Raw genomic sequence first — 18,340 nt, 5'->3', positions numbered from 1 at the left:
GGCTAGAGTTCCACCACTTGAGTCTCAGCACCACTTACAGCTTTTTCTATGTATGTGGTACCCAGGGATCAAACCCTGGTCTTTGTGCATGCTAGGCAAGCGCTCTACCACTAGGCCACACTGCCGGCCCTTCTTGCGAATTTTTCTGCCCATCTGTCTGCAATCACCATCCCCAGGTCTCAGCCTCCTGAGTAACTAGGTTGGTGTATGTACACCACCAGTACCTGACTTATCTCATAGTATTCTTTAATTCTGCATTTTTTTATGCATGACAATTTAGGTTTCCAAGAAAATTAATGAACAAAAAGTGGTCAGGACACATCTTTCATGGCACTTGCTCCAGCCGCACACTCAGATGGGTGGCATTCCTCAGGACCTGCCCCGGGCCTGCAGTGCCCCCGTGAAGCCACAGACGCGAGGAAGGGCTACAGTGCCCGCCACGGCAGCTGCTCTGGGTACCTGGCTGGTGTCCACAGGAACCGGGGTAAAGGCGGCCTGGGTGAGGGGAATGGTGGGGCCCAGCAGGTCTCTCGTGTACGTCCTTTCTTGCTTGTATTCCCGACTGTGCTCCACTTTCAACTTTTCTTTCGGAAGAACAGCTTCATAACAAGGCGCATACCCGGGCGGGGGGAGGAATTTGAATTCTCCATGTCGCCCTCCCAGCAAAAAACGCACCCTAGAAAGACAAATGGCGCACGTGAGAGCCAAGCACGCCTCTGTGCATCTCAGAGTTTCGTAGCTAACAAAACAGAACTTCGCTGATACAAAAAAATAAATTAATTAAATAAAATCAATGGTTATCAGAAGCCGTGCTGTGTTCCTTGGTGTCACCAAGTCACCAACTTAGAATCAGGTAAAAGGTAAACCAGGAGGGCACAAGAGACATTAACCAGGCCAGTGAAGACTCAACTAGAGACAGGAGAAGTCCCGTGAAGCCTGCGCATTGAGTCTCCCCATGAGTGAGTTCACAGGAGCTGCTCACCCAATGTCCCCAGGCCAAACAGACTAAAGAAGATGTGACCTATGTATCTGTGTGCCTAAAATCACAGGACAGGTCCAGGTAGAAGGAATCAAATACACTTATTTTCTAGTGCCCAAATCATGAGTTCTGAGAGGGGAACTCAACAGCCTTCTTGATTACAGCTCTCTCAACTCCTGGAAATACATGGAATATATTCCTCTCAGTAACCAATCATTTAGTCTGGGTTCCACTGAATAATAAAAAAAATACTTTTTGAAACAGTTTAGTGATAACAATGTTGTGGACAACTAGGCCACACACAAAAAAAAATTCAATTTTTTCCTTTTCTTTATAATCTCCTTCTCTAGTTTGGAAGTTGTTCTCTAAGTTAAAAGTTACAACACCCCCCCCCCAAAAAAAACAAAGAAAAGAAAGGAAAGGATGGAAGAAATGAGGGTAGAAGGGAATAGTTTTAAAAAGCAAATATGAAAGAACAAAAAGTAAGAACTAAAATTACTTGGAAGCCTATAGAAAGAAGCACAATTTGCATAGCTATACTAGAAAGGTAATTTCTCTATGATATTTTGTGATCATTCAGAACTTCCTTGATATAATAAGTTTGCAACGAGGGGTGGTACTCAGGAGGAGACTTTGCAACTGTTCCTAACAAGCAAAATTAATACAGTCAGGAGGATGGAGGGAGTCACACACAAGCAGTCACATAAACACAACAGAGGGCGGGATGGATGGATGAAAACAGAATTCCACACATGCAAGTTTCCTTTGTGACACTCCAATAATGTTCATTCGCCCTCCACCGTGGGAATAGGAAAGGCAGGACAAGAGGAATGGGAAAGGAGACAGCCAGGGAGACGCAGTTGGTTAGTCAGTGACCTGCAGGGAATCCCGAGGTGGAAGTTCAAGGCCGGACACAGGTAGTAACACTCTTTCTGTCCGGTGAGGGATGGAATGGGACAAAAGGAAATAACAAAAATCCACAGGAGCAGAAAAGCAGTCTCTTCACACCACTGTCATTTCCCCTCACTGAACTTGAGACATGGACCTGGACTATTGCAGGAGACACACTCCCAGCTAGATGCTGGGCTGGACAGGCAGGCAAGGCACTCAGAGAGGCTCTCCTAGGCGGACCTTCCTCCTCCTTCCTGAGAAGAGGCAACAGGCCCTCTGGGCAGACGTGGCCAGAGAGGCAGTGTCAGGCCGGGCAGGGTCCTGTGCGCAAACACAAGCAGAAGCAGCCGCCACGCCAGGGGCTCGCTCACTTGATGCCTGCAGAGAAGCTGACCACGGGGAAAAAGAGGCCGTCGGTGTTGAAGTTCTCGAACATCCCTTGCACGGGCTGCCCGTTGATGCGGAAGGAGATGCTAGGGGCACTCAGATCCAGACAGCAGCTGATGACGTCGTCGGTCCGCAGCAGGTGCTGGTGGGGGGAACTGACCGTCCGGGCCACACAACCTAGGGCCAGGGAGACAGGGAGAGTCAGGCCAGAGCCATGGCTGAATCTCAGTCAGAGCCCCAGGACCGGGCTGAATGGACCATGACAGAGCAGAGCACGCAGCCCGCTGAGTGTGGAACGCGTGGAAACTAATGCTATGTGTGTGTTAAACGCACGATCAAAACCAATGCTTGAATCAGGGCTACGGCACGTGAGACGTAACGTGAAGCGGCTTTGATTTGGGGAACTGTGCTGCTTCTCTGCAAATAAACCTTCTGATATGTAGAAATTTCTGTGTGTAGGGGGTGATGTCCGACCCTAGGAATTATCCCACGCATTATGAGGTTGTGAGTGGACGACTTCCAGGAGAAGATTTTACTTCAAATAGCTACCTTGGCAACTTACCCAACCTTTGGCCAGTTTTTAACCTCTTTGAACCTGGACCTGTTTTTATTTTGATGGCTAGTATTGTTATTGTGGTTGCGGTCACTGTATGTGCCATATTGGCTGTTACTTCAACGTTCTGTACTTGTTTAGCAAGCACTCCACCACTTGAGCCACATGCCTAGCTCTCTGTGCTGTTCACCGTGGCTGGAACAGTAATTCCCTTATTTGGGCTGTTCATGTAGTAGGATTACAGGCACAGACCACTGATGGAGATGGGGTCTCATGTACTTTTGCTTAGAATGCTCTTGAACCGTGATCCACTGTCTCCAACTACAGAGCAGCCAGGACTACAGGCATGAGACCCCTTGCCCAACCTCAAGTTCTATGCCTTGATTTCTAATACCTAGAATATCAGACCCCTTCCAGATTGCTGCCATGCTTGAATCCATGGTTTACAATAACACCTTCTTTGGCACAAGACTCTCTCTCAAATACCAAGTCCTCTTGGCTCTATACGTTCAACATAAAAGATGAGAGAAAAAGCGGCATCATTTGTTCTCACAGCACACTGTTTATTCCGAGAGACAATCAGAAGCCAATTTGCTTTTGTTTTATAATTAAATTTATTTTTATGTGAGATTGCAGTTGGCCTTGTAATAGAATAGGATGTGACTAGATGCATGAAAACGACATTTGATTAGTGTCATTTCCTGCCCTGGCCAATCAATGACGTAAAGCTATTCCTGACTATCAGAAGTCATTTGCCAATGAGTGCCAACACTAAGGGCAGCCGAAAAATGCCAAAACACAGAGGAAGCTTAAAAAGAGAGGTATCTTAAAAACTCACATAGCCCATACATGAAGGTCTATTTATTTGTTTGCACCAGGATTAACCATGAATAAACATGTTATTATTTTAGTTATTATGTGGAAAACAAGTATTTGCTGTCACTCAACACTTTGGTCAGGGGTCTGATTAATGCGATTCTAACGACCACTGATGCTCCCTGGGTCCCTGTGTGTGATGCCTGAAGCTTACAGGTCACTGGTGAGGTCACGCATGGACAGCGCCCCCAGTGTTGAAGCCAAGGAACAGCATTGGGATTCTGTAAAGCTACAGCTTCACCTCTCAGGGGTTACTTTCTGCTGTCTGCATCAGCCAGACAGGGACAGATGGACAGGGGGATGTGTAGATCGTGGACAAGGACTCTGTGTACCTTTCCTATGCTGCTAGAATGGCCCTCCCCTTGCTTCTTCTCTATTTAGATTCTCTAAAAGCATGGAAACTTCGCAAACATTTGTTCCTTTTTAAACATCTGGGAGGCCCAAATCACAACTGTATACAGCGTTTAAATGTGAGAGAATAAATGAAGACGTGGCTCAAAACTTAGGATTCTAAGCCAAGCTCTGATTCTAAAAACTATCTCCATTCTCCAGTGACAAAATGTTCACAGATAAAACATCTGCTGGGCTGGGAACACGGCCTAGTGGTAGAGTGCCTGCCTAGCATGCACGAAGCCTTGGGTTCGATTCCTTGGTACCACATACTCAGAAAAAGCCAGAAGTGGTGCTGTGGCTTAAGTGTGGTTGTGGCTCTAGCCTTGAACAAAATATGTCCAAGGACAATGCCCAAGCCCTGAGTTCAAGCCCCAAGACTGGCAAAAGAAAAACAATCTGCTCTCTCCTGGAAATCATTTACATTTTCTAGCAATCATTAAGAAGAAACAAAACGGGTAGGGCAGGCCTGGGGTTTATATGTGTAGTCCTGCTATCTGGGAGGCAGAGGACATGAGATCAGAGTTCAAGAACAGCCCGGGTATAAAAGCCATCTCAACCCATGGTAGAGAAGAAGCCTCTGCAATCCCAGCTACAGGGCGAGTTCACAGGCTGGGCGCAGTGCCACGTGCCAGTCATTCTCAGTGACAAGGCTAGAAACTAACCAAGGCTCAAGTGGCAGAGTGCCTGCCCAAAACGCCACAGCCTTGAGTTGAAGACAAGGAGAGAAGGGAGGAGAGGAGAACTTTCTGTGTCTTCCATTACAAAGTCAGTCAGGGCCATCCCAGGACTAAATACTACATGAAGCTTTACAAACAAGAGGGTCTAAATAAACTATAATAGCTAAACATTCCCCACGGATGCAAGAGCTAAGCTTCTCAGACATCCAAACTCTTAACTCTACAAATCGGAAACAAGAGTACTATTTCTAACACCTCCCGGTGTTTATACTTAATACGCCCTCCACCACAGAGCCTAGAGGTAGGAGCTGGTGATGTGCATTATACATGTGTATGTTTAGGCCTTTGGACTCCTTACCCAGAGCTTTATCAGCTGCAGATTCTAGCCCTTCCCTTCCTTTGCAGGAGACTGGAGCAGCCCACTTTCCAGGGTTAGCGTTCTGTACTGTTCTTGCAGTAGAAGCGAGATCTGTGTACCTCTCTCTCTCTCTCTCTCTCTCTCTCTCTCTCTCTCTCTCTCTCTCTCTCTCTCTCTCTCTCTCTCTCTCTCTCTCTCTCTCTCTCTCTCTCTCACACACACACACACACACACACTTACACGCACTGCTCAGAAAAGCAATCCAGCCCCGAGGAAGGACACCCGCGTGGCAGCTTCTGACTCGACTCTACCCCTTCTCGCCTTGTCAAAGTTCTGAATAGATAATTCATCACCCGCCAAGAAGCAGCGCCATGTCCATCCCGAGAGACACCAGAGCCAACAGAGGGGGTGCCTACCTGCCCAGAGCTGCAGGCCGTCAAATCCGTAGGAGAAGAGGTCGTCGCCGACCCCGCTGCCGCCCCACTCTTCGCCCCCTCCCGGGTGGGGGGAGCACCCCTCGGTGGACGCCCAGCCCACCCTCAGGTGAGTGGCTTCGGCCGTGACGAAGGGCTCCGTGCGGTCTACCATCAACTCGTAGTACCACTTCTTGTACTGGGCAGATCCTTCACTGATGCCCAGGAAAATGTTGGGCCTCATGCTTTCAAGAGACAGGAAGAGACACACGCTTTCGAGAGACAGGGAAGGCCAAGCCTGCCGCTAGCAATGCTGGGACTCGGGCCCTGCTTCTCCCAGCCCTCGCACCCCACACCCGCTCTCTTTATTTTATTTTATTGCCAGTCCCAGGGCTTGAACTCAGGACTCGGGCACTGCCCCTAGCTTCTCTTTCTAACGCTCTACCACTTTGAGCCACAGCACCACTTCTGGTTTTCTGGTGGTTAATCGGCAATAAGAGTCTGACCGATTTTCCTGTCTGGGCTGGCTTCAAACCTCAATCCTCAGACCTCAGCCTCCTGAGTAGCTAAGATTACAGGCGTGGTGTGGACACTGACTTTGTAGACCATACACAGTGTTGACCTTGAAAGATGGCAAAAGGACAGCACCTCTAGCTAGTTCTACGAAAGCAAAAACGTGATTATCTCCAGCTCAGAACGTCTGCCTGTTCCTAAAGAAGTGGACGCTGCACTGCTTGCACGGGCACGTACCAGGGCGCTCACGCCCGCCTGGGACAAACGTGCACTTCGCTTGGTTTATCTGTCGTTATAAACCTACCGGCTTAACTTTTTAAAAGGCACTTCTAATACTTCCTGGGGAAATACAGTAGAGACACCCATAAAACAACTGGCCAGCTGTTATCCTAGCTACGACGCTAACCCCAGAGCACACTGACTGTCTCCTGGCTGGGGCCGGCCCAGATGCAGCTACCTGCTGACGTGGTTCACGAGACGGGTCTGCAACAAGAGGTCTCTTCCTGGCAGGAGATTGTCACAGATGAGGTGCTGGTTAGATCGCACGGCGACCCCGTGGCATACACAGAGAGAACACAAGACATCCAGGACCTGAAATGAGAAGGCACTTCAGGCTTGTTTGAGCTCAACCTTTAGGATCTACGGGCCAACAGGTCCCCTCCAACCACTGAATAGGACACTGTGAGTCCCCAGGCGTCCCTACTTCCCTGCACACACTGAGAGCTGACCTGCACCTTGGAGGAGAGCCAGGGATCCACCCAGCATTCCTCCACTGTAACTCAGATGCCACATGCCCAGGGAAAATCTCAGCACAGCTTTGAAAAGCCTTCTTTTAAAGACAGATTTTTTAGCTGAGATTCTTAACTGCGCCATGGAAACGCTGTACATGCAGGGCACCTGGTGGTACTTGTCTGTGTGGATGCGGAACATTAATTAATGCCAATCTTTTCTTCTAGCTCTTTCAAGTGTACCATTTCATGGCTGTTCTACTTTAAATAGCTCCAGAAAATGTATTCGCGGAAATAAAATGCTTTACTCACTTTGTGGTTTCTTCCGTGCTTATCTAAAAGTGAGATGATGGATTTGATGTGTCCCTCTTTAATTATATTCAATGCTTCCGGACTTTCCACGAGCACACAGTGTAGCACTTCAAGAATGCCTGCAGATAAAACAAAGAGAGGGAGAGATACCTGACCTGTTCTTTCTCACGTGGCAAACTGTGTTCACTCTGTCCTACATATAATTATCTTGTACTCAACATCTGTTGCAGAACACTCTGATGAGGGGGTACTTGCAAGACCAGGCTGACATCCAAACATTAACTTAAAAGCCCCAAGGAATGTACCCACTCATGTTTGCAGAGCGAGCCCCCCTCACCAGCTCTAAGCACTATCGGCCCCTGTCAGCCACGAGGCCTAGTGGCTCTCTGTAATCAAACCCAACTGGGAGAGAACCTTTCAGAGCCCTGGAGAAACAAAAGCCAACTGGAGAGACCCTTTCAGAGCCCCGGAGAAACATTCACATGTCTCAAGCAGTTTGCTCTTTTGGAAGGGACGGAGTTAGTTTCACCAAGAGACAGCTCAGACCTCAGTCTTCATCACTGTCACAAATTACAGTGCACCCACGTCCTGATCCACTACCCCCGTGGTATCTGGGAATCTCCATTTGTCCACTGAATGCATCATCTGCTGAAAGGCTGACGCATTTCAGTTCCAAAAGTACCCCCTCCAATCTCCACATTCAGTCTGGTGTTGTTCAAACCTGGCAGCTGTTTTTCGACAAGCCAATGAATGACACACAAAACTCAAGAGCCAATGATAGCAATATAAAAAGGCAATGACTGAATTAAAAGATATTCCAATGAGTACCCTGGAACTTCATTCCTATCCAAGTGAAATAAAATGATCTCATTTACTATGAGCTAACATAAAGAGAAAATGGACTCCGGGAAAGCAGTGAGTCAGCAGGCTCCAGGTCTTGAGGTCAATTAGAAATCGGTGAATGGACTTACTCCTGCCTTCCCACAGGAGGCCCTGAGCGGGCGCTTTTGTCCCTTGTGCCCAGTGTGGAGGAGCTTTCTAGAAGACAGTGGACCTACCGGAGCCCTCACCTTGCACTTGACACCACCAGAAGGGTGAACACTGAACCACAGTCAGGCACAACCCACATAGCTTATGTTATTTTGTCACAGCATCTCAAACAGACTGAGCTATTCACCACCTTCTACAGAAGAAGTTAACCAGTCCCTGCTCTGGATTTATCATTACGAATAGAAGACCAACAAATAAAAGGCCAAAGGCAATGGACTCTCCTGGCCAAAAAAAAATACCCATAAAGATCCAGAGCAAGTACAAAACCAAATAAATACAAGAAAAGATGTGGGACTAGATGCTGGAAAGGAGTGGCATATATCAAAAACATAAAATGGATATATGAGAATGCTTTCCTGTTTTTCTCAAATTAGCATAGTCTGACAGAAGGCTTTCAGAATTTTCTATATTAAGCTTTTTAACATTAATTCTACCTGGCCAGGTACGAGAAATGATCACCTACTTAATTTTTTTATAACTGTCTTTAATTCTCGTAGCCTGACAATATGCCAGAGAAATTTTATTTTGATCATCACATTCAGTTGCAAATTTGCTTTTGAGATTAAGAAAAAAAATCCTCTGGGAAACACTGAAAGACTCATTGTTTAATTTTCAAAATAAAAAAATAGCTGTGTTAAATTATGCTGCAAATTCTTGAGTAAGAAATGAGAAAAATAAATAATATTTACTAGAGATTATAATACAATACTTGAACTGAAAGTGATTTGACTACTATAAAACATATTGAGTTAACTTAGAAATGGTAAACGTGAATAAAGTTTTCTGAGACTCAGAAAAAATAAAAACAAAAAAGCTGGGAAAACTTTTATGAGTATTACTATATGAAGGAATTAAAAATGTTCTAAAAATTGCTAAAATAGACATAAAAACTAGAAAAATAAAACAATTACCTTTGGTAAGTCATAATAAACAATTTTAGGGAAATCTTTGATGTCACTGAATTATATTATAATGTAAATTACATAATTTACATACTTCCAAAGTGGATATAGATTATGATTAGTCATGTTAACTATGCTATTTCTTAGCTATATATTTCATAACAACCTTGAAGCTGATACATGAAAGTCACGGGTATTGTTGAATAACGTATTTCTTGTTTAATATTTCATCAATTCTATTAAGTGAGCATGCATAACTTTCATAATAAACATATTTGCCAGTAAATAGGAAGGCACTCAATTCACACAGCCTTGTTAAGCCCTCTTTCCTGGTGACAAACCAATCTGGATAGCACACACAGGCCTGGCTCTTCTGGGAAGAATATACAATCCTCCTCAGCCTTTATCTAAGCCACGGGGAAGCAAGGAGGAAGGCCCCACTGTGAGCCTCTTCAGAAAGCGATCTCTGGGGCACATTCAGAAGAAGCCCACAGTGGGGGAACCAGGGCGGATGGCTGAAAGCTGCCTCTCCGATCACCAATTTGGCCTGGCTCAGGTCGCACACTTGGGAGCTTAAATTCTTTGAGAAGACTCAAGCTGAGTCTTCTAAGCACCGCCAGAGCTCCCTAAAGGAAATGGAAACAAGGCAATGGGTTGAGAACACACTAAAACAAAGGGCCAGGACCGAGGGGAGAACTCGGGAGCTGCATCAGAAGCAGAGGCCATGAGACGGTAAGGCCGAGGGAAGGGCTGCCCAGCAGGCAGAAATGGTGGCGCGCGATGCTGAGCAGGCCACAATGGATGAAAGACACAGGGAGCCACGAGCAGGGTTAGTAAGTTACTTAATCCGGAAGACCTCAGAGAGAAAAGAGCAAAGCAAGAAGGGCAGATAGGTAGAACGGCGAGGGACCTGACACCAGCAACAGGGCAGCAGAGTCACAAACATGGAGGCAGCCTGCCCACATAGTCTCAGTATTTGAGTCACTGCGAAAGAGTGTCCCATGAAACACACCAGGATGAAAGGCCAGGCCGGCTCCAAAGGTCAGCGGTCTAGGAGAAAGTTCTGAGAGGCCCTGGGGAGTTCTCTCCTCTGCTTTTCTTGGCCAGAAGTGGTAAGGAAGGAAGAGGAAGACCCGAGGCTCCCCAAAGCCTGCGCCCTTGCCTGCTTTACTCCACTATGTGAATTAAGCTAACTGCTGTGTGCAGTGAGAGCTGCGGATGCCCTTGCAGAAACTTCTGCTTGGAGGCAGACAGAAGCTCACTCTTCTCTTCCTGTGCAACGGGACGAGCCCACCCAAGTCAAATGCAGGCGATGGGTAATGAAGCAAATTTGGCAAGTTGCAGCCTGAAACACCACCAAGCAAGAGAAGGCTTTTGTTTGTTTAAAATGGGCATCAATTTGAAGTTGAGGAATTATTTTGGTTTCAGTACAAGATCAACTGCTCATTTACTTTTTCACATTTTTTTCCCTTTGACAAACAATGAGACAGAAAAAGAAGCAATGTGAGCTCCGCTGTCCTTCTGTAAACAGGGACTAACTAAAAAAAATAAACACATAAAAGTTTTTCTACATACAGTTTGTACATCTCACTCAAGTACAGATAGAAAAAATACATATAACATTAATATTTGATTACATAAAGATTTAAAATAGCAATCATAAGAACTGTAGTGCCAAGCCAAATTGGAAACATAATTGCACATGCTTGGAATTTGTTATACTGGTTTTTAAGCTAAGGAAGAAAATAAACTCATTAAATCTTGAGTCATATAAAGCTGGGAAGAGAAAAAAGTGACAGAGGTTAAAATTAAAATAGAACACAGTCTGGCAAAATCAAGGAAGGGAGAGAAATATTAGTAAAAAAAAAAATGCAAGTTTGCTGCGGGTAGTGGGTGGTGACTCACTTCTGTCATTCTAACCACTCAGGGGACTGAGATCTAGAGGATCATGATTCAAGGGCGGCTCAGGCAATAAAGCTGAGTAGACACCATCTCCAAAATAACCAGCAAAAAAGCAGGAGTAAGGGTATGACTCAAGCAGCAGAACAGCAGCCAAGCCAAGTAAGTGCACTATCCTGAGTTCAAACCCCAGTGCCACAAAAAGGGAAGAGAGGAATACGTATCACATTCTTACTCATATATAGAATAACAAAATATCATGGGTGCGTGTGTTTGCAAGATAAGAGAAAAAGATATCTTAGTGGAAGATGAGTGTGAGTCAAAAGCCTCCTGGGTAAATTAGAATTGTAATGCACATTGTCACCTCAAATCAGGACTCAGGTATCTGTGCTCAGAGTTGGAAGTCCTGACTTGAACCAGAATATAGACCAGAGAAGCCAAAAGAAAAAAGCAGTCAATAGGGGCCAGGAGTTTGGCCTAGTGGCAGAGTGCTTGCCTAGCATGCATGAAGACCCGGGTTCGATTCCTTGGTACCACATACATAGCAAAAAGCTGGAAGTGGTGCTGAGGCTCAAGTGGTAGAGTGCTAGCCTTGAGAAAGTCCAAGGACAGAGCTCAAGCCCTGAGCCCAAGCCCAGGACTGGCAAAAAAAAAAAGCAGTCAACAAAAGGCAGCTCTCTGCTAGGCAAGGTGGCTCACACCTGAAATCCTAGCTACTCAGGGGGCTGAGATCTGTGGGTGGTAGTTCAAAGCCAGCTTGGGCAGGAAAGTCTATAGAGATCTTATCTCCAATTCACAGCCCAAAAGCTGGAAGCAGAACTGTAGCTCACACAGTAGAGCTCTAGCCATGAGTGATAGAGCTAAGGGAAACACAGTGCCTAAAGCTGAATTCAAGTTCCAGAACCAGCACAATAAGAAAAAAAAGGGGGGGGGGTCATCATACATGGGAAATGCCATGCCACGCTGATACTTGTTGGTATAAACTGTCACAGAATGTGGAGTCCCAGACTGGAGACCATAAATGCTGAGACTCTGGAAAACACATTAGAAAGAAAATGAATGGAAAACACTACATATCTGTTCATGAATTTGAAATCCTCTTCGGTAACTAAGTGCCTTACCAAAGCCAAAGATGCTTTGCTGCCATTCAGTGTCTCAGGACGAGGCACCCACACTCAGCTAACACACTATGACCCACAAGTCTAGCATTGTCTGCTTCCCTTTACACCCCATGCACCTGCTGAAGAGGAGAACCATTAAAGAATCATTGTGGGAAATGAATGAAAACCTTCTCAGCCCCAGGCCATGAAGGTCGGGACCTTTTCTCCTCCACGCTGAGAGGGTGAGAATCTCTTTCACCTCCAGAACCATTTTCTAGAAATGCCATTTGCTCTCCAGCTAATCCGGGGCCTATGCAGAAAAGCACTGCCACGAGGGTCAAGACCTCAGGTAACGCAGCCGCTTCCAGTACTTTCTCTTTTTTCTATTAAAAAAAATGTTCTGTTTCATTTGAAGCTTTCTTGGAGGATTTTTTTTCCTTCCCCATGTTTCCTTAGTGCTGGTAAAATATAGGAAGCCCTCAAAATCCAGGCTCTCATTTGTTCTCTTTTATTTTTCCCCCAGTTACAATATAATGTTTGGTGGAAAATAGAAGCCAATGTGTGGGTAACTTCTAATTAGAAATAGTTTATTTCAGATATTTCAAAAGAATATTTTTAAAACATTTCCTTACCTTCAGTATATAATCCCTTAGCATACCAGATAACTTATGGGTGTGTGTGTGTGTGTGTGTGTGTGTGTGTGTGTGTGTTACTGGGACTTGAATTCAGGGCCTCACACTCTCCCTGGCTTTTTAACTCAAGGCTGGTGCTTTATCATTCGAGCCATACCTCCACTTCTGGATTCTTGGTGGTTAAGTGGCAATTCGAGTCTCATGGACTTTCCTGCCTTTGCTGGCATGGAACCTCAATCCTTAGATCCCAGCCTCCTGAGTAGCTAGGATTACAGGCATCAACCACGAAATCTGGCTCAGTTCCAAGGCTTGATAACCCAGGATCATTATCCAAAAACATCCAGCCTTGGAATATGCTTTACGAGATTACCACAGAGGCTCTGAGGACCTGACAGCTACGGCGCCCACAGCTGTCACCAGTGAGTTCCTTTACACAGTTTCCACTGTCACTTAGTTTCTCCTTAGGCTCAGCTGTCTGATCTCTTGGGAATAGCATGATAGCCTTCTTAGGAAAATCCAAAGCTGTGATTCCAAAACTAAGCTGGGCTTCTCTGAGGCATCCCCCAGTGAGCTGCCTCTCTCTATCTGCCATGAGTGAGGCTTGAACACTTGGCGCCCCTGCCAGCATTAGACATGACGCCTCTCTCAGTCCTAGCCAGTGTCAGAAAATAAATGGCCCAAGGAAACTTCTTCCTTCTACCACCAGCTCACACAGGATTGGGAATGGAGGAGGAGACTGTCCCACAACACAAGATTCTAAGACAGACTGCGCTGGGCAGACTACTACTGGGACAGGTGCTTGTCTTTGGAAAAACAATGGTAAGTTTAAAACTTGTTGAGGGAGGGAGAATTCTGGGAGCTTCAAACAATGCGATCATTTCCTAGGAGCCATATTGCATGCAAACTTTAGCCTCTAGACCACCCCAGAGATTCCTCCTGCCTAACTCCAGAAGGCCTCTGCCCATGGACGCCTAGTGAGAGGGGAATCTCACCTCAGCTCAGGAGAGCTGCAGGCTTCCTAGAGGAAGAGCACTTACCCTCCTGGCAGAACCCTGGGGAAAGAGACAAAACACAACTCACTGCGCCTCCTGGCGCCCTGTGGGCAGATTTCTTGGTTTGCTTTTGTAATTCACTCCGGCTTAGACACACATTTACAGTCTCAGCCTGAGACCATAAAGAAATGATCTCCCTCTACCCTAAGAAGTTGAGAGTGGTCATTTTTTCACACCACAATCAGCTACTGCAATCCAGCTCTATAGGCTGATAACACAGTCATCTTTGAAAGATGCAGAAACACATGCATCTTGGTGAGCTGGTACATAATCTCTGAGGGTAAGTTTTAAAGACTCTCATCACGTATTAATTTGCCTGGAGAAGCTATTCTAAATTGTAGATATGTCAGGATATTTGGCACCCCATAAATATCTACAGTTACCATTTCTTAATTCATAATGCAATGATTTAAAAGTCCCCTCAGTGGCTGTCAGATGTGAGTCCCTGTAGATTTCATGGTTACTTTCACTGCAAATGATTTCTTAACATCATCATGGTTTTCTTATTTCCTAACACCATGGTCTCTGGTCGTTTCTCACCAGTGGTATTTATGAGTATGAATTTATGGAGATTTGGAAGTGCCTATCAAGATAGTCGAGGAAATGAAAGATCAGAAGGCCTTGGCAACTCAGCTCAGAAGTTCTATCATCTGCTCAAAAAGAAGACGAAAACTAAATCCAGCACCAGAATAACGCACAGCTACCTAACTCTACCTACTTGAATTTTCATTAATAGTCATATCCTCAGTAAGCCCCTTGAAAGAAGCTGAGCACTGTTGGATCCCAGCTCTGGTCTTGGAGCGAATGCAGGCTCAGACTGAGAGGACCCCAGTTCAAGGCTAGCCTGGAGAGACTGGGATCCAGAGTCTCTCCGGATTGCTTAGTGAAAAGCCGGATGCAGGGACACATGCCTGCCACCCTAACTAGATTATCTCCAAGATAACTAGCATAAAACAAGGCTGGAATTGTGGCTCAGTGGTAAGAGTGCCTGCCTAACAAACTTGAGACCCTGAGTTGAAACCTCAATTCGATCTCACAGCCCCCATCCCCACAAAAGGAACCTTTAAAGAAACACATAGTATAATGGTTTAGGTGGTTTAGATGCCGGCCTAGATGCTGGCTCTGCCCTGGCTCTGGGTCTGTCCTTTACCTGTAAGCTGGGGATAACCTTGGCATCTACCCCTCAGAGCTGCTGAGAATGAAATGACTAATATTTGTAAAGTGCATACAACGGCACACCTGCCACGGGCGTGCTGTCACCTGTGTGAGGACATTCCTGTGTGCCCCCAGCCACTGCCACGAGGCTCTTTCACGGCTATTTTGCAGTTGATGTTAGACTACCCAGCCTGGTTTCAATCCACAGTCCACAGTCCTTAGATCTCAGCCTCCTGATTAACAAAGATCACAAACATGAGCTACCAGTGCCCTAGTTTTTATAGCCTACTCTTCGAGACAGTCTACAGAAAGTAATGAGAAAAAGCAAAATGAAAACTAGGGAAAAGAAGGAAGATGGAAAAAAATGGTGTCAGACCCTAATCCTGAGTCTCATCTACCTCTTCTCACTAAGCTATTCACAGGTAACACCATAGAGGGCCTGGCCAGAGGGCTTCTCCTTACTCTAGTTCCAACCTCCTGATTGGTAAGGTCAACAACTGTGGGCAATCTGGAAAGCCTGTCAATCACTGAGAAGTCCTGCTGAGTAGATCTGGAAAGCCTGTAGATCACTGAGAAGTCCCACCCAGTAGATCTGGAAAGCCTGTCCATCACAGAGAAGTTCCACTCACTAAGTCACACCCCACCAAATAAAACCATTCAACTGGTTGAATGGTTCTTTTTTTTTTTTTTTTTTTGCCAGTCCTGAGCTTGAGCTCAGAGCCTGAGCGCTGTCCTTGGACTTTCTCAAGGCTAGAGCTCTACCACTTGAGCCTCAGCACCACTTCCGGCTTTTTGCTATGTATGTGGTACCGAGGAGTTGAACCCAGGTCTTCGTGCATGCTAGGCAAGCACTCCACCACTAGGCCAAACTCACAGCCTGGTTGAATGATTCTGTTTTCCTGTTATGCCAATTGTTGGTTACCATTTAAGAAATTCCTTTTATAATAAAATATTGTAATGTATTATTTGTGAAACTAATCCTCAGTTCCACCCTTACCCAATTATCCAAATAACCTTTTGAACATCAAGAGAAAAAAAATATGAGGACTCAAATTCCTTTTTGTTTACAGAGCACATCAGGAGTCTGTGATTTGAGAAAAGAGGAATTCAGTATTTCACAACTAAATTAAGTGAATTAAATGCAAATGGACAAGGTATTGTTAGATTGCTGCTCAGAAATAACTCAAGGTACTGGTAATGATGGAATCAATAAGCAAACAGTCTCCAAATAATGGAAAGGAAAGCACTACTACTGCATTGAAAATCAGACTTTGTTTTCATAACTCAAAGAGCAAGAGCTAGAAGAACACAAGAATAACACCTCCCTCGCCCCAAAGGGAAAGCTAGAGCACTTACCCGAGGAAGCTTCTAGTCTTTCCAGTCTGCTGATGAGCCAGTCCAGGGAGCCAGAAAACTGAGCACAGTTCTTGCGATTTCCTCTAATGAGGGCAGCTGCAAAAGATGATGCCACATTTTAGTGATCCTTTTCTTTTTTCATTCAAAAATCAAAGTGAGCTAATAGGAGCTCTAAAATGCTGGCTCAAGTACCAAATGTCCTTGTGACTCTAAATCATGTGCAAATGTAGAGAAGCCATGCACTTATGTACAAAAAAATGAGAGCATGAAAATGACTTGCTCTCTACTAATGAAGGCTGAAAAACCCCAGCACTCATGAGAAAGAAAGCCACCCCAGACAGTAGAGTGTCACTATGGGACCATCACTGGAACGCCTTTGCTTGGGTTCTAAGATGTACTGGTTTCAACTAGCCATGAGATTAAATTATTTCATTTCTCTGGAGTCCACTTTTTAGACCTCTATACTGAAGAACTTAAGAACACACCAGTTGTCTTAAAAATTCACCCCAAATTCAAGAAGCTAGAACTAGGACTTAGAGCTGTAACCTACAGAAATAGCTGACTATTATACAGAAGGAAGGATCTAAGTGCCAGTGACAAAAAGGCTATACTTATACATATGCACAAACATATATATACATATATATATATATATGAAGTCTTCTTTCTTATTGGAGAATCACAATGCATGGGGAAAAACTCAGAGATGACTTAAAAAAGCTCATTCTAATAACTTTGCACTCACATTGCCTACCATTTTTGACCCCCAAAAAATCTTCCTTATGGGAAATTCTTCCTCAACTATTTTATAGACTCCATTTTAAAACTTTTCACTTTTCAATTTAAAACTTCAGTTGGGTGGCATCAGTAGCTCATACCTGTAAGCCTAGCTACTCAGGAGGCTGAGATCTAAGGATTGAAGTTCAAAGCCAACCTGGGCAGGAAAGTACATGAGACTCTTATCTCCAATTAAACAGCAAGAAAGCAGAAGTGGCATTGTGGCTCAATGTGGTAGAATGTTACCTTTGAGTGTAAAAGCTCAAGGACAGTACCCAGGCCCTAAATTCATGCCCAAGACTGATCAAAACTAAAAATCAATTGATTCATTTCTTTAGAAGCATGCCTGGGAATTTTTTAATGTAACTTCCACTCTGACACCATAATATCATGCCAAGGCAGTGTGAATGCATACAGAATGTCGGTGAGATTTTTGAATGACACGACATTTGAAGCAAGGAAGAGTTCTCCCATGTGAAACATCACTATTTACAATCTGGGAACTCCAGGAAGCAGAATGACAAACTGCAATTTCAGCCGATTGCTTAGGAAAGCCTCTGGTTACAGGGGATTCCTGACCTCACATGTCCTCTCCCCCTTGCCAAACAAGTAAATACAGGCTTGTCAGCCACAGTGCAGAAACTCCCGCTGAGGAAGCTGGCCCAGCGACAGCAGCACAACCCCTTTCCGGAACGTGCTGGAAAATGGGACAGGACGGGTTTCCCCATGCACACAGATACCAGAGAAAGGCCTGACACAGGGGCGGCAGCCTGCACGTGTTTCTACCTCCTCACTGCCTTCCCAGTGTCTTCTGGCATGGAGGAAACCTTCCTGAGACACTGGGACTCAGTGGCATGTGCAAATATTCCTAATTGCAGCATCCTCTAGTGTTACTCTTTCTTTTAGTGTCACTATAACAAAACTCCCTGAGTAAATAACTTAAAAGAGGAAAGCTTGATTTTGGCTCGGGTTTTCAGAGCTTCACTTGCATGGTTGGCTGCCTCCAATGGTTTTAAGCCTATGAGGCCAAAGCATCATGGCAGAAGGGTGTGGTGAGGGAGAGCTGCTTATCTCCTGGTGGCCAGGAAGAAGGGGGAGAGGGATACTGTCCAAAGCACACTCCCTCTTCCAATCAGACCTTACAGATTCGCCTCCCCCACCTCCCAACAAAGCCATCAAACGTGGAAGGCACAGGCGGATTAATGCATCCATTAGTGAGAGCCCTGGGCATCCCTCCTTCCCAAATGCCCCACACCCCTGAACACTGCTGTGCGCACCCAGCCCTCTTTCGTTCAAGTCATCTGAGCAGTTTGGTTCTGCCAGACAGAAAGAACAGA

General features: G+C 45.4%; 1 protein-coding gene across 1 annotated transcript in view; it reads right to left on the bottom strand.

The window, feature by feature from the left end:
• Ryr2 (ryanodine receptor 2) overlaps positions 1–18,340 on the bottom strand; it is a 232,881-nt gene that overhangs the window by 148,231 nt on the left and 66,310 nt on the right. Inside the window, exons 16-21 of the mRNA XM_090318697.1 lie at positions 16,227–16,322; positions 7,081–7,199; positions 6,498–6,631; positions 5,531–5,772; positions 2,242–2,434; positions 460–676 (exon numbers count right to left, since the gene is read on the bottom strand). Coding sequence (XP_090174823.1) covers positions 460–676; positions 2,242–2,434; positions 5,531–5,772; positions 6,498–6,631; positions 7,081–7,199; positions 16,227–16,322 — 1,001 coding nt within the window. The remainder of the gene's footprint in view (positions 1–459; positions 677–2,241; positions 2,435–5,530; positions 5,773–6,497; positions 6,632–7,080; positions 7,200–16,226; positions 16,323–18,340) is intronic.

This window comes from Megascapheus bottae, chromosome 26 (genome assembly GCF_031878675.1).
Source record: "Megascapheus bottae isolate mThoBot1 chromosome 26, mThoBot2.hap1, whole genome shotgun sequence".
Taxonomy (NCBI): Eukaryota; Metazoa; Chordata; class Mammalia; order Rodentia; family Geomyidae; genus Megascapheus; species Megascapheus bottae.
This window is presented reverse-complemented; position numbering and strand designations above follow the sequence as displayed.